Source organism: Botrytis cinerea, chromosome 7 (assembly GCF_000143535.2).
Source record: "Botrytis cinerea B05.10 chromosome 7, complete sequence".
NCBI lineage: Eukaryota > Fungi > Ascomycota > Leotiomycetes > Helotiales > Sclerotiniaceae > Botrytis > Botrytis cinerea.
Window position 1 is genome coordinate 2,138,996 of NC_037316.1, and position 22,675 is coordinate 2,161,670.

Below are 22,675 nucleotides of genomic sequence, written 5' to 3' on the forward strand. Positions count from 1 at the left end.
AAGTCTCACTGCTCTCGAGGCTGAATTACAAGTTTCAAGAATAGACCTTTCCGGAACCGAAAACCTAAGTAATGTATACATTCACACTGCAAGCGAACATATTATTAGAAATCTAACAGGCTTGTCTTCCGCAGCAGATTTTTTTAGGTATCAAAGTCAGGTTCGTCTCCATCGAATGAGTCTCGCACGGTTTGACATGTCTTCTCAAAGACTTGCTGAGCGGAGGCGAGAGGTAGAAAGATCCAATGATCACGCTCAAAGAAGATATCGTCCCACCACACTCGCGCTTGTAAAATCTCAAGTTGATTTTCTAATCGGTATTATAGACTCGTCATTGGAATAGTACATGGAGTATTCTGTATATACCCCATTAGAGTGATATATATATATATTCTACACCATAACCCTAGCCAATACTACTCCAATGACTAGTATAGACCGAAATATTTCTTAACTCTGACGAATTCGGGCAATTCGTCACAGAAAACCCCGATGAGTTGCATACCGGATTATTAATGCTTTAATTTCATTTCACTTTTCTATTTTATAGCATCATGAACTCACTCCTTACACGTATAAAACAACTCATATAAACCACAACCCCCAAAATTTCTCATAATTCCCACGCGTCAAAATACCGAACTTGACTGATTGAAACTAGGTTCATGGAAAGACTCAAATCAAAGATAGATTGAAATCTAGAAATTACAATGTTCTATTAAATGTTTCAATGTATCTTGCATAATATATATTTATTGTTTATTACTTCATAAGCTGCAACTTCGAATAATGATATCATTCACATTCAAATTTCGACTTCTGAAAAGACTATTGATATTAAGGGCCTGTTCAGATCGTTTTTTGAATTTGTTAACAAAATAATTTGTTGATTAATAATTTAGCCTAAATTTTGTAGATCTACAAAATGTAGAATATCAAATGTTATCAAATGTTATCAAATGTTAATAAAAGTTGTATTACAGATTTGATAAGGTTTAGCAAAGCTGTTATATAAATTTTCAAAATTTGTAAATTCATATTTTGTAGCTTTTTGTAACTCAATATAAACATGTAGCTCTATATCGCCTAAAAAATCGATCCGAACGGGCCTTAAGAGTTCGTTCTGATATGATATGGAATGTTCGAAAAGATCAATGTTTCACAGCTCGAGTCTGTATCGTTGCAAATCACAACACAGCTTTTGTCAAGTGTGCATATGGCCATTCTTTCCCGCATTTTTGTACCGGCTATGTAGCCTAGCTTGCTTCCAAAACCTTGCCTATAGTATTCAATCTCATGGGCTCATTTGAATCTGCCTTATTGTTGGTGCGAGAAGGATACGAAAGACGTAGCACCCACGAATTGCATAGGTCCTGTATGTCTAATTGTATTCTGTCTAGAAAGCTAGCTACGTATTGAAAGTAGTAAGTCTTATATAGACTTACTGAAAGAGCTAGTCTCTTTCGCATTCGCTTAGGGCTTTACCACAGTAGCTATATTACGGTGGCAATTGAATTGAAGTCATTCACTTCGTTCACACACTTATTTCGCTAATATGCGGCTCTTCAAATCTTCTCCAACCACACTCTCATTAATAATCCTCCAAACCAGAATCTTGATCAACAGCCCTCCCACTTTCTTCCATTTACCCAGCTTACAATTCCAGCTCTTCAACTCCACAACCCCCTCTTGACCATCCATCTCATCTACACTCATATCCCACGCTTTTCTATATCAAGCAAGAGAGTCATCCTCGTTACCATATGATCTCATCACCAATCGCTGATTCTCCTCGTTAAAGTCACCGTCACATCCAACAGTCAAAACTAGTTATATCATCACCTTACCATCTCATACCTCTCACCCACAACTTAACCACTTTGCATTTTCTATCACCAGAAACTTCGAATCTCTAACTCCAGCGATTCCACTAAGTTCAAATCCATATTATCAATAATATCTATCTATCCAATCTCTCATTTTACATTTTCTACATTAACACCTAACAATCTAACGATCGCTATTTTTTCTGATTTTTTTACTTTATATTGCACTTCAATATCCTATATATCAGTATAAATTGATTTACTTTTGTTACAACGCTATTCACCAATCCCTCTCTCCTCTCCTCTCCTCTTCTCTACCCATATTGTACACATTAACTACCTAGATAACGCACCTCCCACGCCCCAAAATTCTACACCATCTAATCTCTAGAATCTACCCACACCCCACCCCATCCAGCAAACCCAACATCACAACATCCACAACTCTTAGAATTTTTTTTTCTTTCACTTCCATTCCCTCCTAACCCCTCCAAACAAGCCACACAACCTAAACCCCCGTCAGATCCCATTTACCCATCCATGCATCCATGCATCCACCCACCAAACTCCCATCCAACAGCATCCATCTCTCTTTCCAAATCCAAATCCACAACATCGATATCAAAACTCTCCTCCTACGCAACTCCTTATCCCAACCTCCTCACTCCTACCAGCCAGCTTATTATTAAGCTACAATCACCACCACCCCCTTCATTTCATTACCCCATCAACAAACATGCATTCTCTACCTACCTATCTACATGCACACACCATCAACACAACAACTAACCAATCACCACATCTCGAACATGACTCCCGTCGCCACACTCAATTTTCCATCCTCCATCTCCATTCTCTTCTCTCCACTCCACTCCACTGCATTCTCTACTTCACTTTACTTTACTTTCTCCTAATCCCATCCCATCCCATCCCATCCACTCTACTCCATCAATAAAAAATATATAAAATAAGCGAGTTTTTCCTCTTTGACCCCTTATTCTTCTTTTACCCTATCTTTTTTATTTCCTCATTCCTCATTCCTCATCCCCCATTTCCCATTTTCTATTCTCCACTCGCTATTTCTCAATTTTTATTTCTCAATATATCTATCTATTTCTATTTTTTCTTCCTCAATCCCCATTCTCTATTCCCTATTCCCATTCCCAAACAAAAATATCTTTATAACCACCACCAATTTTATTCTCTAACTTCACTTCACTTCACTTCACTTCAATTCATCTCAACCCATTCCAATACATCTCATCTCAACTCTTCTATTTTCTCACTATCTTCCTATTTTATAATTTCAACAACTTTCTAATGAATTTCTCTACCTTCCAGCACCCAGCACCCAGCACCCATCCACGCATCTACCCCTCATTATACATCTCTCTCGCTACCCCACCCACACCCCTATCTACTTCTCGGTTACGAAACAATCACCCCCCACTCAAACATCAAGGAAAAAAAGACAACCCTATCCCATTTATTAATTCCATCCCTTCCTCACCCTTTCCTCTACGCAACCAATATTAACATTCCGAATTCCCACAGGGTATAATATCCCCGCCCGTCCGCCCATCCATCCGATCCACTCTCCCCCCACCCCTACCTTCCACAACATCATCCCATCCACCCCGTTTCCCAATCCCATATATTATACACAAATCCATCACTCCTTCGAATCCCATCCCATTCCATCACCACCCAAATCCCTATTTATATAAACAAAGTATCCATCGAACTGAACTGAATGGTAACATATACATTCGTACCCTCGTACTTCCATCTGTCCAGCCCTTTAAACCCCAAACCAAAACCCATAAACACCATGCTATGAACCATGCATACAAGTTCTCCATGAAAAACATCGCAGTACAAGCGCAAGCAAAACTCACGTGAAGAAGAAGAAAAAAAGGTCAAATCTCGATCTTTGCTGTTTTGATCATAGAACGTGAACAGAAAAGATGTCATGAAAATAACGAAGCGAATAACCAATCGGTAGACTCAGGTCGAAGCGAGAGTTAATATCGAGAGCATGCTAGGAAATTTGAGGTTGCATGTCACTCTTTGAGTCAATTCACCCTCTAGAAATCCCCACCACCCCTGACTTCCTCAGGAATCACTTCTTCTCTCCATTTGACACCACCCTCCACATCAACACCTCCTTTGATCCACTCATTTTCCTGAACTTTTTCCAATGTCCACCTACTCCTTGCTCTCTTCAACAATCCCTCTGTAATCTCCATTGCACCTAACAATCCCTTTTCCTTGAATTTATCCGGGTCACTCTCATGGTCTCCCTCTTCACCGAAATATTCAATCCATCTCCATTCAACTCGTGCAATTCGATGACTTGTTCGACTGCGCTGTTTGTGTCCTTCTGGCATTCCGGGGTTAGGATCGAATGGCAATCTACTTTCCAGTAATGCATAAAGTAAGACACCAAGAGACCAAGCATCAGTGGCGCGTCCATCATATGGTTGACCCATAATAACTTCCGGGGCAGCATAATCATCCGATCCACAACGGGTAGTAAGTTTTTCATCATCAGCTACCCGGCGAGAGAGACCGAGATCGGTGAGGGTAATGATGGAGTAAGGGTATTTAGTCCAATCTTGAGATTTTGCAAGTTCATGTTGAGGAAGGTTGACCAAGACATCTGAACAAGGGGACTCGGTTAGTATGTGGTGTTTAAATTCCAACAGATCATCGAAGAAAAAATGTAAAAAAAACTTACTTTCTAATTTGATATCCCGGTGAACAATACGTCTATCGTGCAAATATTGAACAGCACCAATCAGCTCTGCAAACATCCGCCTAAGTAACGATGGGACGAGAATATCTCGATGCTGACTGGCCACTTCAAATAAATCTCCACCGGGACAATAACTTAGAACCAAAATAGCTCTTGTCTCTTCTATGCTCCATGCTTTGAGGTGAACCAATGAAGGATGATGTATCGATTTCATGATTTCCAATTCACGCTTTAGCGACATTTCTACTCTTTCTTCCGACGCCCCTCCTTTCGGACCGTGTTCACAAATCTTGATCGCTACCAATTTTTTTCGGTCGACTTTCGTCTCGACAGGTGTAACAATCGATTCAATTCCGAACACATTATCTTCATCTATGCGGCCTGCATCATCTTGAACTTGACTGGTAGCCAAAATCACTTTGCTGAAAGTGCCTTGGCCCAAAACTTTTATACCTCTCCACCTTCGTCGTTTAGAATCATTTCTAGTATACGCATCAAAGTATTCATATCTCGATCTTCGAAGAGCTCTAGGAATGGGGTTAGTGGTCAGTGATGAATCACTATCACTGCTTTCCCCTCCTGTTCGACTCGATGGTGGGGTTGGTGGTCTTGGTATGGGAGCCAATCCTCGTTGAACTGCTAAATGTGGTTCTCTCCGCATATGCATGTCTGATTGTGGACCATCTACCGCTCCGTCCATCATTGGAGCATGTGAGCCCGATACCGTGATATTTCGAGTTTTTGGTGCTTGAGAAGCTTCCGGAACATATTCGCTCATGCTTCTATTCCTAGTATGTCCTTCTACGTTCTTTTTGCGATTGATTTGAGCATCCGTCAACCCAGATTCGCCAGCATTTGTTATTAGTCCGTGATATGCCCTTCTCTTTTGTTGATTTGCCATTGCAGAGGAAACCGATTCACCATTGGATGTGATCAGAGCCGAATCCGAGTGTATCGGCAGCATCTGCTCGCGGGATGTTCGTCGCGAATTTAATCGTTTCCATGGACCAGGCGAGTCTCCGGACATGAGTGGTGAGGGTAGAGGGGTAACATCTGCCATTGCGTTCAACATTGGTGAGGATAATGCTGAGTTTGGCGCCGAGCCGCTGCTACCCATGCTACTCGCCAGGACATTCTTCACACTCGGAGTTCGCGCGAGAGACATTCCTATCTGCCCACCGGATCTTGACTGAGTTCGTGTAGTATCGGGAGATTCGCGCTCACCAATTCCGGTTCCGGTGCTGGCAGAAGTGATTGTGCAACCTGGAACGATATCGGTTTGTATTCGCAGACCCGCGCTTAGAGGACTCGGAGTTTGACTATATGACGAATCTATATTTGGGTGAAGACGAGAAGTGGTGTCAAGCGCAAGTGGGGTGTATGCGTCGTTTGTTGAAGTGGATCTGCTGTGAGGGGGCGAAGGTGCGATAGTATTCGATTTGAAAATGGCAGTGAAAGCTGGAATTTGATTTGATTGAAGAGGCAGAGGCACGGAAATGTTTGAGTTTTGTGTTGCTTTTACATCGTTCATCAAAGGTGTTGTACTATGCCCAGCTTGGTCAGACATTAGACCTGACACAGCTTCGAGACTTCCATTTTGTATTCGGCTCTCGAGCATTCTTTGTTCCGAATTCGACATGTTGGGGGGGGAGGGAGAATGCGGGTTAATTGGAGAGAAAGTTAATTTTCCTTTAATTTCTTTTGGAAGAAAAGAAGAGGGAGAGGGAGGTTGCGGTTGAGGACGAGGGCTTTTGGGTGGGATAATTAAAAGCAAAGTAACGTTATGATAACTGTTTTCCAGGGATTGTTGTGATGAAGACCGTAATTTGGATATACTGCAGTGTAACTGGGGACCTGGTAAATCTCAATCAACAATCGACAATCAATAAAACGAGCCAACGATCCCACAAGCCAGCAAGCCAGCAAGCAAGCAATCGATCAATCAATCAAATGCCACCTCGAGAAATGACTCAAAGAAGAGGAGGACAAGGCGTGCGGATAAATTGACTGGTTGCATGTGGCTGTATTGTGTGTGCTGTGTCGATATTTCTGTTTGGACTGAGAAATATAAAGTGAGGTGGGGGGTTTTGCGTACAATAAATGAACGAACGGATAAGATAGGGATGTGGATGTGGAAGTGGGTGTGGGTGTGGATGGAGATGGGGATGGGACAAGATAGGATGGACAAGATGGGATGGATGGGATGTGATGGATTCCAAGGTTGGCGGGAGGAAATGAAGCTAGTGACGACAACAAGCCAGGTGGTGAAGAAGAAAATATATAACAAATTAGATGGAGATGTGGTAATAGTGTCGTAAATCGGCTTTTCTCATAAAACACGTAGTTATATAGGTAAATACGAGTAAATATAAGAATGCCGAGAGAGAGGGGAGAGCAGAGAAGAAGAATTGACTAGATTGACCAAGTCGAGTACATCCACCAGGTGATCAAGTAAATCAAGCAAAGGTCTTTCTTTCGTATTCGTGCGTTGACGTGAAATTGCTTGCAGACTATTGTTTGTTCTGGCTCTGGCTCTGGCTCTGCTTCTGGTCTGGGGTGGGCTATTTTCTCTCTCATTTCATTTCATTTCCCTTCACACTTCACCAATCTCAGGCTTCACTGATCTCAGGCTTCACTCATCTCAGGCTTCACTCATTTCACACTTCACTCATCTCACACTTCACTCATTTTACCCTCCACACTTTTCACACTTCACTTATCTCAGGCTTTACTCATTTCATACTTCACTCATTTCACTCTTCACTCATTTCACTCTTCACTCATCTCACCCTCCATTCATCTCACCCTTCACAACCTGCCCGCGCTGACGACCTCATTTCACGGGTCACAGGTCACAGGTGACAGACCACCTTCGACGGCTCGTGTCACATCTATAAAGTTTCAATAGTTACACGTACATGCTCGATGCCTCTCACCCACGTACCCAGTCGCGAGAGCTACAAAGAGCTCATCACTGACCGTCGCATTTTAATTGCGTCTTGGTTGAGAACTCATAAGCGACGATGCGACCATGGGTGGATTTCCATGCTCGGTCGGTAGATAGATAGATAACCTTTTCTCCCGTACATCTTCAGCAGTCACAAGGAAACCTCTCGTCTGCTCCTCTGCTCCTCTGCTCCTCTCATCCGCCCGCCCTCCCGCCGCGGCACGAATGAAACAATGGGTTCAATTGACACACCACCAATTGACTCCTTTCCCTCCCTGGCTGGTCCTCTTCCAGGGTCACGCTTTAACGTTTAAGCTCAAGTAACGTTGGAAACCTAAAAATCGATAGGCCAATTTCACTTCCAACGTGGGTGGAACGATAGGCAAAATGATATTGATATCAAATTAACAGGGGATCTATCTTTGACACACAAGGGATCATTATCTTCTTGAAAGTACCCAGTCACTCCAAACTCTCCTTCATGATAAGAATCTGACCATCCTGCTTCTCCTCCTTGGCCCTTGGCCTCTACTTCGTGGAAATATTCCGGAGTCGTCCCTCAGCTGTTACTCTTTTCTTCTGTCACTCGGACTGGTATTGATGAATGCAGTAATCCGGCCGTCTCGGATATGCCGATATTGGAATGGGCAAACCACTTCTTTTGGTCCAGAAAGGTCGATTTCGGTAATTATCAATGACAAACGCTCGGTGATAGCTCTTCACCCATCGCAGATTCATCCTACACCCATACCCATACCCTCTTTTTTTTCCTTCTCTTTTGGGCAAGACTTTCAACGAAGAGGACCTAGGAAGCAGAGTGACGTCTTCATCAGTCTTCGGTTCTTCCATTCCTCGATGCTTGTATAAGTTTCAGATGGGAAAGCATGCATACCAGCCGGTCTAGTGATTCAGAATTCTTGGTGAACGATGAAAAAGAATGGGGAAGAGAGAACAAATTCCTACCCACTCTGCTGGTATCAAAAGATTACCTACGAGGTGTCTTGAACCGACTTACTCATTTGCTTCTTGTGCCATGTTCAGCGTGTGTGTGATTGGAAATAATTCGACTTTGGGCCATTTTTGCTGCAGAGTGATGGAGCAGTCAAGTCTTGTATGCAGAAAGTGGATTTTGGCGTCACCATACATTTTAATGACCCTCACCCCCTTCATCGAATCCGCTTAACCACACTGTCTTACAAAAGTATATGTACGGTGATATGTACGGAGTGCTATCTATCCTACAAACTCAATGCCATCAACAAATCTACCATGATACCAAAGCAGGTCCTTCACTCTCCATTTGCATTCTCTCGTGGACAAATTGTACTCGGGTTTTCATGCTCTACCCAAGTCTCGAGGATCTGAATTCTGAAAATGATTTCTCAGCTGACCCCTCCCTTCTTTTGATTTGGTACCTGGATCTCCGGCCCACCCAATCGACGTGCCCCACCATATCAAAAACATTTTGATATTCAAACCATCCCATGCTCCCACGCGGCGCCAAGACAACACAAACGCCCAATTGAAATTGATGTTGGTGGTCTCGAGGGATTTAAGACGAGAATCCCGAATCGCCGGCTTGTCATCCATCCTCGTTCTCATTCTCATTCTCATTCTTCAAGACATAGGCAGGTAGTGGGTAGGTGCCGGCACACACGCGTGAAGAAGTCATCACATCAACAGAATATCCCACGTTTGAAAGCATCATCTCCAATTGGATGCGTACCTTGGATGTCATCAGCAAGGATAGGTTTTACCCGCAACCAAACCACCATTTGATGCTTGTTTGTACGACATGATACGCACTCCTGTGCGTTGTAGAATCCGGATAGATGTGTTTCATGTGTTTCATGGCACTCAGTCATGTGAATTGGCGTTGTGGGTAATGTGAAGATATTACGTATGTGAGATGCACTGCTCTGTTCTCTCTCATTGGATGATGATGTAGACTTCGGATGCGGTGGTGCTATAGGTTGGGACTCAAATACAAGCGTATAATTGTATGCAACAGCTTCGCAGAAGCAAACATTGTAATCAAGCACCGGATGTCCGTACTTTGGTGACAAGATCTTTGTGAGTAGGTCTACTTGAGAGAACATTCACAAACTGATATGACAATAAGCCAAACGTTGAATGTATGAGAGCTTCTGTTTGCGGTCTACATCTCTCTGACACTCTGTTTGATAGTCTCAACGTCTCATTCCTCGTAGGTGTTCTCCATATCGACATTAGCTAGCTAGCTAGCTGACTGACAATTTGTTCTCAAAAACTCAAATTATGCTCGATTGGAACAATCATATCATGTCGGAAGGAAATCTTGCTCTGTTCTCGCCATCCGATTGCTTTCAGATTTTCTCCGGCTAACCACACCCCTCATGCATTCTCTAGTAAAAAATCAAGCACACAGACCAAGCTACCCACACACCCTCAGCAATGCTATCCTCGCGGCAAATTTGTTTACTCCGACCTCGGTAAAAAAAAGAATTGGCGTATCGCGAAAATGAAATTTAACATCACTCCCTTATCACTGTCATTAAAACTCCATGATTCATCGAGTTGACCCACAATCTTTGTATCATTCTGCCCCGGTTTTTCACAAGACAATCGCGCGGTAAAGGAATTAGCATATGAATGGGGGATTCGAGGTAGGTATTGCCGCGAGCCTCGGTATGGCGTCTCTTTGGTCTGAACTCTTTTCCCTAACTTTTCCTCGTGTTTCCCCTTTACTTAACTTTTGGCTTCCTCTATATTGTCGGTGGCAATTTACTCTAGATTTCTTTTTGTTCGTTCACTTTCACATTTCATAGATATTCCATTTCGGGAGTTGTTCAAAGATACAGCAGTTACTATGAGTAAGAAAGGGGATTTTGCCGCCGTCCGAAAGGATATTGTTGGCCTTTTACACCAACCGGAATATGATGATGGCAGTGCTGGACCAGTTCTTGTGCGCTTAGCATGGTATGTGGTCTTTTACTCAATTTCCTTTCCAGACTGTGCGCAGTCAATGCAATCCCTCTCGGCGCAAACGATTCCTTTCTGTTCACAAACTAATATCATCTAGGCATTCGGCCGGAACATACGATTCTGAGACAGACACTGGTGGATCCAATGGAGCTGGCATGCGATACGAGAGTGAAGGAGGAGATCCAGCAAATGCTGGTCTACAACACGCGCGAGTCTTCCTCGAACCAGTCAAAGCAAAGCACCCCTGGATAACATATGCGGATCTATGGACATTAGCAGGAGTCGTGGCGATTAAAGAGATGGGTGGACCAGATATCCCATGGCAAGGTGGACGAACAGATTACGTTGATGATTCGAAATTGCCCCCGCGAGGACGTCTACCAGATGCAGCACAAGGTTCCGATCATCTTCGATGGATTTTCTACCGCATGGGATTTGATGATCAGGAAATCGTTGCGTTGAGTGGAGCTCATAATCTGGGACGATGCCACAGCGATCGATCTGGTTTCGAAGGAGCTTGGGTTAATAATCCCACGAGATTCTCGAATCAATATTACAGACTTTTGCTTTCCCTTCAGTGGCGCAAGAAGAAGTTGCCAAATGGAATCGAACAATTTGTCAACTATGACGAGGATACCGAGACGGAATTGATGATGCTTCCAACGGATTTGGCTCTGACGCAAGATAAGGAGTTCAAGCGATGGGTCGGAAAATATGCAGATGATAAGGAGAAGTTCTTTGAAGATTTCAGTAAAGTCTTTTCGAAGCTGATCGAGTTGGGTATTCGAAGAGATAGCAAGGGTAATATTACAAATTTGGATAATGAAAAGGGCGGATATCATTCAGCGCCAAAGAAGAAGGATACTCCTGGTAGTCCAGCGAAGAACACAGATGATAAGAAAGTGAATGTTAGCGAGGCGGCTCCATTGCAGGAGGAGAACAAGAAGTTCAACTCGAAGTTGTAGAAGTTGGTTTTTGGGTTAGATGTATGGATGCCTGGTCTTTTTCCTTTTCGCAACTATAGACGTATAGAGACAACTAGAGAGGGCGAAGATTTTAGACTATAGAAAAGATAAACTAGATCTAGACATAGAAAGAATTAATAGATAGTGCACAACTAGTCGACGCTATACAATCTGGGAAAGTACAACCCAATCGTTCCTTTTTTTGCAGCATGTATACCTTATTCCATCTCTCCATCTCATTTTTTTCAATTATATTCCTAAATCCATTCCCCTAATTCAAAACATCATCAGCACTACCATCCATCCCTACAAAAATAATTTATCCCCCGGTCCCCAAGGCTCCCCCCCACCATGCGCACCTTCTTCTCTCGCTCCCCCGATCTCGAAGGCGGACAAAATCGCAGCTACAAAAAAGGATTTACAGGCGACCATCGCGGCCGCTCCCACATCCCCCCCAACCCCTCTCCCCTCTTCACCCCCCAATCCCAATATTCCCCCTTCAGCCTCCCTTCCACCTCCTACCGACACGACACCATCTTCCGCGCGCCTCCCAGTCCTAGCCCCAAGAGCGTCACCTTCAGCGAGCCTTCGTGGAGTGCGGTTCCCGGGCCTGGAAATGTTTCTGGACATGGTCCTGCGGCTGCGTCTGCGTCTGCGTCTGCACGTGTGGGGGAAAAGGGATACTGGGATTTGGACGACGAGCAAATTTCACGGCTTCGGGAGGTTTTGGGCGGGGTTCCCGAGAGAGCATCGCCCCGGATGCAGAGGGCAAGGAGAGGGTTTAGTTGGAGCGATCCTGATGAGCGGGCTTTTTGTACTTCTCCTGTCCCGCTGTCGCCACACTCGCGGCTGAAGAAAAATCTCAAGCAGAAAGTTGCGGAACAGCAGTTTCGGAGACGGAATCAGAGTGGGAGCGCGGTGCAGAGTCAGGATGGGTTGCTGGGGGATGCGGAGAGGGTGGAGTATCAAACGAGGGTTTTTAGGGAGGTGTTGGGGATGGCGTTGGGGAGGAGGGGGGAGGAGGAGATGGGGGGGAGGGAGATGGATGCGGATGGGGATGGAGATGCGGAGGGAGAGGGAAAGAGACCGGTTGTGCAGAGGAGGGGTGCGAGTGAGGGGGTGAGAGAGGGTGGGTTTACGGGAAAGGTGGAGAGGGAGAGGGAGAGTGCGAGAGAGGAGGATGTAGGGCCGAGAGATTTGAGTGAGTTTTTGGAGAAATATGATCCAAGACCGGAGGATCTACCGGATGTGTGAGTTTTTTTATAGAAATTTTTTTTTTTGGTCTTTGGCGGGAGGGGAGGAGAGAGATTTGGTGTGATTTGATGATTTGATAATGTGAGGAGATGAGAAAATGCTAATACCAAAACCAAAAAAAATAGTTATCCAATGGGTGAACATAGAGCGATGCTGAGAACTATGTACATGGAAGATATTTTGCATTCGACGGCGAAATTGCATATGCATAATTGGATCTTGATGAGTCGGAATGAGGAATATGATAATTGTGGGTTGGGTTTTCTTTGTTTATTTTACTTGAAGCTTTTTCTTTCTTTCTTTCTTTCTAAGTTTGAAGTTGGGAGTTGAGATTTGCATTAACAGCTAACAAAAAATCATCTCAAAGTACGCATTCCCGCGCGCTGGGACCAAATCCAAGAAGATCTCGAGAAATACAGTCCGTCTCACCCATCTCTCATTTCTCATTTTAACCCCACTAACACTCCCCCCCCCCTCCTTCTAGCCCGCTCAATCCGCAACTACGAATACTGGCTCACGTCTCTGATCCCTCGTCTCGAACTCCCCAAGACTTCTCTCCCCCCGCGCTTCCATCTCTACGGCAAACAGCTTGCGATTCTCGAATGTGCGCGCGCGTGGAATCGTCCGTGCGAAGAGCCGTTGGTGGCGGAGTTGGAGCGGAAGTTGGTGGCGTATCAGACGGATTGGAGTGTGAGTAATGGGGTTTGGAGGGGGGTGAGGAGGGAGACGAGGAAGAGGGGTTGGGGGAGTGGGAGAGGGTGGGGAAGCGGTGTGGGGAGGGGATTGGGGGGTGTGATTGGTGAGTATTTTTTTGAGTTTCTCTGAGTTTCTTTGAGTTTGGGTTTGTTGTTGGATATACTTGTACACCAGAAACTTACACTCTACCATCTACCCTCCCCCGAAATCATAATCACAATCACCACTAAACCCCCTACTAACCACCCTCCCCTCAAGGCGGAAGCAGCATCCTGGCGCCCATCAGCATTCTCCTCCTCTGGCCAGGCGGCATATCCAAAACCGGCGGCGTAGGAATCATCGGTGTAAGCGTCGCGATTCTAGGGATCATATTAGTATGGATTGTGGATGGGGGAGGGCCGAAAAAAAGTGGATGGGAGGGGATTGAGGGGGAGAGGGAGAGGGATGGGAGAGGGCGAGGAGGAATTTGGGGAGGGGGTCATGGGGAATGGGGAATCAAGGATGTGATGGTGGTTTTGGGGGCGTATGCGGGGGTTTTGGCGGTGTTTTTGGGAGTGGCGGTTGTGTAGTTAGATTGGGATTGGATTAGATTGGAGATTGGAGATTGGAGATTGGGAGGAAAATAAATGGTTTTTGTGCTGCTTGGGCCCTATTAATGTGATCATCTTATGTGATTGTTGCTTTTGCGTGTTGTACTGTGCTATGCAGTGTGTTATTTGCAATATTCTACCGTAACTGAACAAATCATGAATCATGAATCATGAATCACAATGTGCAAATTTGATATGTTTAATCAACTAACATGTCATTATTATAGCACAACTTAAGGTATCACCATGTGCCTGGGTAGATGGCTAGATATTACTCGCTAATTCGATAAGGAGTCATAGTAGCGTTAAATAGATTGTATGATATCGATATATCTGAGCATGTGTGTACGTATACATGTGTATGAACCATCAAGCTAATTTCATTTCAAAGAATTTTTTTTTTTGGATAAATTTCATGTAAATTATTTTTTCAATTTTTGAAAATGACAATATATCAATTTGAGCAATATTAAGTTATATTTCGAATTTCGATTGAATTTTGAAGTTGATCAATTTCAGTGTGAAATCGCGCTTTGCTGTCACATTGTCCTGTGAGTTTGTGCACCCACCCACTGGTGAACTACGCTAGTGAACCCGTGACATTATGTTCGATCTTGAGCTGGCATTGACTTCCACTGAATCTCTGGCATATTGTAAGAGAGTAGAAGGTTGTAGAGATCACGCAAGAAAAGCCTTCGCATATACCATAGCCAGCCTAACAGCTATGCCTAGTGATTGGAGGTGAATCACTACATAGCGACAGCGAGGAGCGAGGACGCACATGGGCTAAAAAACACAACGTAGGGGTCAAAGTAAGAGGGAGTAAATTCGATTCCATTTTCAGTCTACAGAAGGAGGAACTATAAATACTAAATATTCTTGTCAAGTGACCCATACACAGGTCACGTTTTTCCACGCACAATATCATCCTGTACCCACGGTCGAATGGGATTCCCGAGCCAGCGAGTAGCTGGTGGAATTTTCTCACCCCGCATTACCAAAGAAGAGGGACCAATAGTCGTAACAGATCCAACGACTGTGCCCGGCAAAGATACTGAATACGGACCAAGAGTGGCTCCAGGTTGTAAGTCGACAATGTCCAGGCGCATCAGACGGTCATGGAAGAGATGAGTTTGGAGTACAGAGCCTCTGTTAATTGTGGCGCCATCTCCGATATGAACCAACTCTGCTTCTGACAGTTTGTGAGTCTCACACCATACACCTGTACCAATACTTGCTCCCAGTGTCCGTAGCCATACTAACAGCATCGGAGTACCGTAACACATCTTTGCTAGCCAAGGGACGGCGAGCGACTCAACAAACGTGTCGGCCAATTCATTCCTCCAAACAAACGAGCTCCACAGCGGATGCTTTCCTTCGGGTTTAATTTTAGGTGTCAAGATCCACCTAGCAGCCGATGCAAGGGCACAAGCAACTACCCCCGCAGTCATTAGAAGTACACCACTTGCGGCTACTGCCCAGCGGAAGCCCAAAATATCCGAAGTTTTAGTCATGCCGAGTATGGCGAATCGCGCAAGAATGAGAGAGCAGACCAACGGAAGAAGCCTCCATATTTCAACCAATGACCTAGCTATTTTCAGCTGAAGAGTTGGATTGAATGTCCGGCTCTGGTCTAGAAGTTCTTCAGCTTTGCGTGGGAGCGGGAATGTCGGCCGTCCAAGCCACGATGAACCTGGATCCATCTGGGCTGGGGCAGGTGCTGTACCTAGCACGCCAATCAACCCGCCATTCTGTACTGCGTGCTCCAGTTTGACAATGGCAGAATTACCGACAAATGCCCTTGTGCCAATCGAGGAAGTACCTAGTCGAAGATAACCTGCGCACAACTCGTATGGTGCGATCAAGACATCATCAGCTATGAAAGATTCATCACCGACGTGAAGCAGTGATGGGGGTGTTAAGACAGTCGATGCTTCTGTATGCCCGCCAACATCAGCGCCCAAAAGACTCAACCAGGTTGGGGTCAGTATGCTCGCATATAGTGGGAACAGTACGATGCGAGCTTCCCACATAAGGCAATGTGTTAGCCACGCTGCCCATGCTGCAGTACTGTGCCATGAATGAAGCCCCGGCTGGAGATACCGACTTGCAAGACGAACCAGCGCGACGATGACGCTCGCGTAGCAAAGCATCCCGACCAAAGTGACCGGCCAAGCAGTTACGAAGATTTCTACAATGGCATTCGGATAATTTTTTGTAGCAGAGCGAACGATCAATGAACCCGCTGTAACAGCAGGCGCGGCAGCTATCACTGGTATAGTTTCTAATAGAAACAGTGAGAGCGTGTATCTTAGCTGGGTCCAGAAATTCTCTCCACTTCCGACCGGATACTTGGATTCAAGATCAAAAGCCCCGCCTTGGGGGCTACTTTTATAGACCGTTCCACTCACACACAATCCAGGCTGAACATTTGCGAACGGCTTAATTACCGTGTTAGGCATGATGGTCGAACGTGCACCAACTCTTGCTCCTTCGCCGATGGATATTAATCCGACATGCAGTACATCTCCATCAAGCCACCAGCCAGCCAAATCCACCTCTGGCTCTATTGCACATGTCGCCCCAAAGGTAGCCAGGCCTGTTACAGGTGGAAGGGAATGTAACTGTACATCACGTCCGACCTGATATCCAAGAAGCCTTGCGTATCGTCGACTCCAGTGTGTACCGGCAATAGAATTGATATGGTTGAGAGTTACTAGTCGTTCCGCGGCCCATAATCTCAGATGGATTGACCCACCTCGACGATATTGGCCAGGCGACATGCCAGCAGTAATTAGCCTCACGGCTACCGCTGACATGATGACTCTACCAGGTATGCTTACCAAGGCAAGCCACCCTAAAAAGATCTGCCACCATGGGAAGTCGAGAGAATCATTCGTCCATAGTGACGGGCCAGTGCCGAACGCAATGGCTTTGCCTAACAATGCCATAAGAATAAGCCACCGCAGACCTTCCAAGGTGAACAATGCGAGCACAATCGGAAACTGAACATATCCCGCCCGCCGAGGAGTCGGTAAAACCACGCGATCATTTCGCTTGATACCTGCAAGCACTTCTATCCGCGCAGCCATCTCTGCGAGTGTGTGGTTCTCATAAACATCAGAAACAGAGAGCGAAGGAAATTGCTGCCGTAGCTGGGATACAAGCTGTGCTACGCCCAGGCTGTTCCCACCCATATCGAAGAAATTTGCATCTGCGCTTGTGACTGGGACACCGAGAATCCGTTGCCATTGCTCAGAAACTATCCTTATTATCCCGGGTGGTAGTGAATCGGCATTGAATTGGGGTGGCGGAGGCCACGGTAAAGCATTGCGGTCAATCTTGCCGGAGGTACGCACAGGCAGATTGTTCACTGCAACAAGCATTGGCACTTGCGTGGCAGGTAGCTTTTCCAAGAGCATTTTTCGGTCAATAGTTGAGTTAGCAGCGCCGTTTCGAACAATATAGCCGACAAGCACCTGGTGGCCCGTTTCACTTCGGCGTACTGCGCTTGCAGCTGCTTCGACGCCGGGAAGTGTCATCAGTGCAGAATCAATTTCGCCCAGCTCAATGCGCCGTCCTCCGAGTTTTATCTGCTCATCGTTGCGTCCAACAAAAACAAGACCTTCTGGATCCGCTCGTACAAGATCTCCAGTGCGATAACAACGTTCTTCCTTCTCGTCTCGACTGAAAATGCACAGAGGCGCGAATTTGATCGCATCATTACTGGTGTCCAGGTAACGTGCTACTCCAGCTCCACCAATTACCAGCTCACCAATCTCACCCCAACGCACTGGCCGATCATCAGGGCCCAGAACAGCTAATTTCCAACCGACAAGTGGAAGACCAATACGCATAGTCTGCTTCGGTGTAGAAGTCAGAAGAGCGGCGCAAGCCACAACCGTAGCTTCGGTAGGGCCGTATGTGTTCCACACCTCTCCTCCCGGCGCGACGCTCTCAGCCATCCTACAAGCAAGCTCTGGAGGGCATGCTTCACCTCCCATGATAAGCAGTCTGACATCACATAAGGCCTTCGTGGGCCAAAGAGTAGCGAGAGTTGGCACCGTCGAGACAACAGATATTCGCTGCTCTGTTAGAAACGCTCCAAGATCAGCACCGGCCTTTACCAAGGCGCGCGGCGCTGGTACCAGGCAAGCACCATGTCTCCAAGCCAGCCACATTTCTTCACACGAAGCATCGAATGCTACCGATAGTCCCGCAAGCACACGGTCGCCAGGCTGCAAAGGTGCTAGCTTACCAGATGCAAACAATTGAGCTTCCGCGTCCACGAATGCCGCTGCACTACGATGTGTGACAGCTACACCTTTCGGTCTGCCTGTCGACCCTGAGGTGAAGATGATCCAAGCATCATCAGATGGATTTGGTCGGCGCTTCGCAGGATTGCAATGAATTTTCGAGGTGTGTGTTTGATAGGGGGTCAACGTACCCTCATCAGTGAATATCGCACGTACTTCAGCCTCAGCCCATATGAGCTGTGCTCTTTCCTCTGGGTCATCGATATCTACAGGTACATAGGCAGCACCAATTGCCAGTACAGAGAGGATGCTCACGTAGAGGTCTGTAGTGCCTGAGCTCACTCGAATACCCACTCTGTCACCAGCCCCAATTCCTGATTTCCACAAAACCTCCTTCCGTTCTGATATCTGTCCTGCTAAGTCTTCATAACTTAGGAGAATCTTACCATTGTCGATGGACGCCTCGTGGGGGTGGGATAAGATGGACGCATCTAGTACGTCTATAAGTGTACGAGCTGTAGTTGGCTGTTGAGTTGGATAAACGGCCAAATCATCTGGCTCAGGTATTTTGCCTCGCACTGATGAATGTACTTTATGTTTAATAGAACGCATGATTTATTTAATATGATCTTAAACTTTAAGGGGTTGTCGTGCGATGGTGTCTTGCTTGATGAAGAGGATTTTGGCTCTTACTAGACAACTCATAGTTGAAGAAAGAAAGTATTGGCATCCAAGGTATTTCACATTAGATATACGATTAGAATTCAATGCACTCCGGTTCAGAATATTTAACTTGAAAATTCCACCTTCCAACATTTTTTTTTGATTTTTCCAATCTATTTACATTGGTGTACAAATTGCGATAAGAAATGGGGGTGCTGTGAAGGAAAAGAAGGATTCAAAATATTGGTTGCCTATCACACATCATGATAGCCGCTATCTCACAACTTACACTAGTTGGCTAGAAGCCTTGATGCGCACTACTGACACGTTTCAATCAAAAATTTACGCAGCGTGGAATTGTGGGAAGATGGCAATCAAGTCCTTCTTTCAGCTTTTTTCGTATACAAATTCTGACCACATCAAAGCTTTCGCGATTTCCATCAACCCCTTCGTCTGCGATACGCTCTTGAAGGCTAGGTTTTTAATAAAATCCAGCGGCACTGCAAGCCATGTACTTTAAATGATGTCAAATCAAGTGAAATATAAGAATGCCTTTCTAGCTCGGAAAGGCAGGTTTGGTTTCTCCTATGCTGGATATACACAGGCTATTCAGCCACGTTGTGATTTCACCAAAAAGAGATCTTTCAAACTCAAGAGTCATTCGATCTTATATCACCATGTGTTCACAATTAAGGGAGTAGGCTAGTGGAATGCATGTATTATTGACTATGTAGAATTGCTATAGTGATCTAAATCTGAATCCAGAAGTGGAAGATATTATATATGCACTTAAGGTACACGTGACATATCTTTCCAACACCATTTTATATTTAATTGTTGTAAGAACAGGTACACTAGCCTCTCCACCTACAGATTCTTCGAGAGGTTAATTGTACTTCATACTTCACTTGCGGTATTGATGTGCACGGTGTACGCACTAACTAACGGGTGGAGTTGTACAGCCGGGGCGAGCCGTACTAGCTTGATCTACAACGAGTCATACTTTATTGAGCTATACTCGGAGCATCCACATCTCATCGAGACTAACCAGAGCCTAAAACGATTGTCCTATAACTCATGTCCTTGAAGCAAATGGGTTAAATTGAAACTGAATTGGATTGCTGAAAACCCCAGCCTATTTAAAAGGATCTCAATGAATGGAACAAGGAGTTGAACACGCTATAGCCTAGCTAGATCATTACTAAATTGTCTTTATAGGAGCGATTCGATGTGCACTCTACCAGCCCCTTTGACCCTATAATCCTTTGGCCTGCAAATATATGATTGATTGATTTAAATTACGTTCATCTCCAGTCCCCGACTCTATAGGATGGCTAGTACAAGAGGCTAGACCTTGAACAAATTGAAGGAATGGATTCAGACTAGCCGTCGGCAGAAAAGAATTTGAAGACTACGAATTCGTAGAATTTCTTATTTTCTTATTAGAAACATCACTAGAAGTTCCCAAGATATTCCTTTTTCGGGACAAGACTTTTCTGCTCTCCCCGTTTATACTGATATTTGAGCAGTCAAATTCGACCCAGATGCGAAGCAGGAAATCAGTTTTCTGAAGCTTATACTGATTCTTATTACATAGGCGAGCAGCATTACCAAGCTTTAGAAAATCGTCTATTAATATAGTCATCTCAGCGCCACGGTGAAATGTATTAACCCATTTGATGAGCCCAGCCATATCCGAGACAAACCATTCATCCGTGAGTTTGCTTGAATCTGTAGGGTCGCATAAGAATAGTGCAGAACACCAAGGTCTAATGGCGTCGAACATTCCAACATTAGATGCATGGACACTATCACCAAGAGCGAATAACTTTTTGGTCAGTCCGCTGTGTTCGTACACATTTTCATTTATTGACATTGCTGCCTTCAACCACTCTTTAAGTTCTAACCGAAGAGCCTCCGAGCTTGTCTCTTGCCTGATTTGTTGACTACATTGTTGAGCATGCAAGGCGGCAAGGTATTCTTCATCCGAGTCCCTCTCAAGATATGGTTCGACATGTCCTGAATCTTTGCGAATATCGTCAAGATCCAAGTCTTCTGCAACATCTGATGGCTCTCCGCAGTCGGGAGAGAATATACCATGGCACACCGGTAGAAGGCTTGGAGTTGCCGGTACAATATCTTTGTTTGAGTATGCATCTGCGACTGGTGGTGACCGTGGAACCTGCACTTCAGTCGACCTTTGTGCGTCATGTTTGGTGTATGGTGGCGGTTGCGGTGGCGGTGGCAGTAGTCTGCCCTTGAGTTCTCGGTGTTTGATCTGGGCCCAGTCAACTAGCATAATACCTTGTCGAGAGTATATCTTTCGCATATCAGGTTCGCAGATCCATACGCCCTTATCACGTAAGCGCTCATCAACCGTTCTTAAATTTGCCCGCGCGTAATCGGAAGGTCTGATATAAACCTTAAAGCTCTTTGTAACAGATAAAGATTTGAGTTTCTGCATCAATGTACTCGAGGCGGAGTTGGAAGGTAATATAGTCGCAGATTCCCTCTCCTTTCTAACAACAAATCCTTCAAACTGTAGATCGAATGGTAGGACGATTATATGCTCCAAGTTACTTATACCGGCTTCATGAAGCGCAGATGCGTCATGGGAAGACAAATCGTCAAGCTCCGATATTGGAAGAGACTTCAAGTAACAGTCAAAGTTACCATGCGGCGGGACAACCAATAACATCTCCATTGAACGATTTTTGCCAGTATGCTTGTGTGTCGCCTTCAGGGAGAAATAGACATGAATACGTTTTTCCGAATCGCAGACCACTTTCATAAGAAAATTGATATTTTCTTTATTGTCGGCTAAGCAAGAACCCAACGTATAAGTATGTCCCTCATCAACCCATTTTACATACACTCTCTCCTGCAAGAGATTCTCCAGTCCAAGTTTTTCGATCGGAACCGCCATACCGTGTACTATAATTATGATCAGCGATGAACATGATGAGGGACAATTTTCTTGGAAATAAATGATCCCACACTCGATGTGTATCCCACCCACCCAGGCTAATAGAGCAGCCTTGACTCTTTAGTATAAACCGAATCAGACTGATTCAAACAGTGTGTACTGAGGAACCTAATCATCAATGCTGTAGAGCTATATCAGGGGTTTAAAATAGCAGATACTGAAGAGCACGACCCTTATTTAATACGACAATAGAGGTGAAGAAATGAAGTAGGAGTGGAGATGAATATGAGTAAGATATTGTTTCCATAAAATGAGAAAGATAGTAGGAATCGGAATAATTCAAACAGCAGATGCTGAGGAACCTAACCACCAATACTGTACAACTATCAGAGTTTTTCCCAAACAGTAAATACCGAGGAACCTAACCACCGATACTGTACAGCTATTAGAGTTGTTCCCAAACAACAGATACTGAGGAACCTAACCACCAATACTATACAGCTATCAGAGTTTTTCCCAAACAGTAAATACTGAGGAACCTAACCACCGATACTGTACAGCTATTAGAGTTGTTCCCAAACAGCAGACACTGAGGAACCTAACCACCAATACTATACAGCTATCAGAGTTTTTCCCAAACAGTAAATACTGAGGAACCTAACCACCAATACTGTACAGTTATATCAGGGTTGTTCCCAAACAGTAAATGCTGAAGAATACAACCTTTGTATGAATATAAGTGATATTGCAATGATCGATAAAGATGATAAAAGCGGGGAAATGAAGTAGAAGTGGAGATGAAAGTAAGCAAGACACTCTTTCCACGAAGC

General features: G+C 44.9%; 5 protein-coding genes across 9 annotated transcripts; 2 read left to right on the forward strand and 3 right to left on the reverse strand.

Annotated features, from left to right (window-relative positions):
- Positions 1–3,051: 3,051 nt before the first annotated feature.
- On the reverse strand, positions 3,052–7,012 carry Bcprr1. Its single transcript, XM_024694173.1, has 2 exons — positions 4,567–7,012; positions 3,052–4,488 (listed from the first exon to the last, which is right to left on the reverse strand). The coding sequence occupies exons 1-2, from the start codon at positions 6,221–6,223 to the stop codon at positions 3,914–3,916; spliced, it is 2,232 nt and encodes a 743-aa protein (XP_024549962.1). The 5' UTR covers positions 6,224–7,012; the 3' UTR covers positions 3,052–3,913.
- Positions 7,013–10,017: 3,005 nt separating this feature from the next.
- Positions 10,018–11,629, forward strand: Bcccp2. 2 transcript variants are annotated; one of them, XM_001549529.2, is made up of 2 exons: positions 10,018–10,489; positions 10,593–11,629. In XM_001549529.2, the coding sequence occupies exons 1-2, from the start codon at positions 10,380–10,382 to the stop codon at positions 11,458–11,460; spliced, it is 978 nt and encodes a 325-aa protein (XP_001549579.1). In that variant the 5' UTR covers positions 10,018–10,379; the 3' UTR covers positions 11,461–11,629. The 2 variants fall into 2 exon arrangements, with proteins under 2 accessions (XP_001549579.1, XP_024549963.1); XM_024694174.1 differs by having other exon boundaries at positions 10,018–10,176.
- Positions 11,630–11,671: 42 nt separating this feature from the next.
- Positions 11,672–14,079, forward strand: BCIN_07g05820 (hypothetical protein). 4 transcript variants are annotated; one of them, XM_024694175.1, is made up of 5 exons: positions 11,672–12,710; positions 12,840–12,964; positions 13,082–13,132; positions 13,199–13,513; positions 13,669–14,079. In XM_024694175.1, exons 1-5 carry the CDS (start codon positions 11,812–11,814, stop codon positions 13,977–13,979), a joined length of 1,701 nt encoding a protein of 566 aa, XP_024549965.1. In that variant the 5' UTR covers positions 11,672–11,811; the 3' UTR covers positions 13,980–14,079. The 4 variants fall into 4 exon arrangements, with proteins under 4 accessions (XP_024549965.1, XP_024549966.1, XP_024549967.1 ...); XM_024694176.1 differs by having other exon boundaries at positions 13,082–13,513; XM_024694177.1 differs by having other exon boundaries at positions 13,199–14,079.
- A 728-nt stretch (positions 14,080–14,807) lies between these two features.
- Positions 14,808–18,984, reverse strand: BCIN_07g05830 (hypothetical protein). Its single transcript, XM_024694179.1, has one exon. The coding sequence runs from the start codon at positions 18,866–18,868 to the stop codon at positions 14,903–14,905; it is 3,966 nt and encodes a 1,321-aa protein (XP_024549968.1). The 5' UTR covers positions 18,869–18,984; the 3' UTR covers positions 14,808–14,902.
- Positions 18,985–19,625: 641 nt separating this feature from the next.
- On the reverse strand, positions 19,626–22,662 carry BCIN_07g05840 (hypothetical protein). Its single transcript, XM_024694180.1, has 2 exons — positions 21,939–22,662; positions 19,626–21,853 (listed from the first exon to the last, which is right to left on the reverse strand). Exon 2 carries the CDS (start codon positions 21,843–21,845, stop codon positions 20,331–20,333), a length of 1,515 nt encoding a protein of 504 aa, XP_024549969.1. The 5' UTR covers positions 21,846–21,853; positions 21,939–22,662; the 3' UTR covers positions 19,626–20,330.
- Positions 22,663–22,675: the final 13 nt, after the last annotated feature.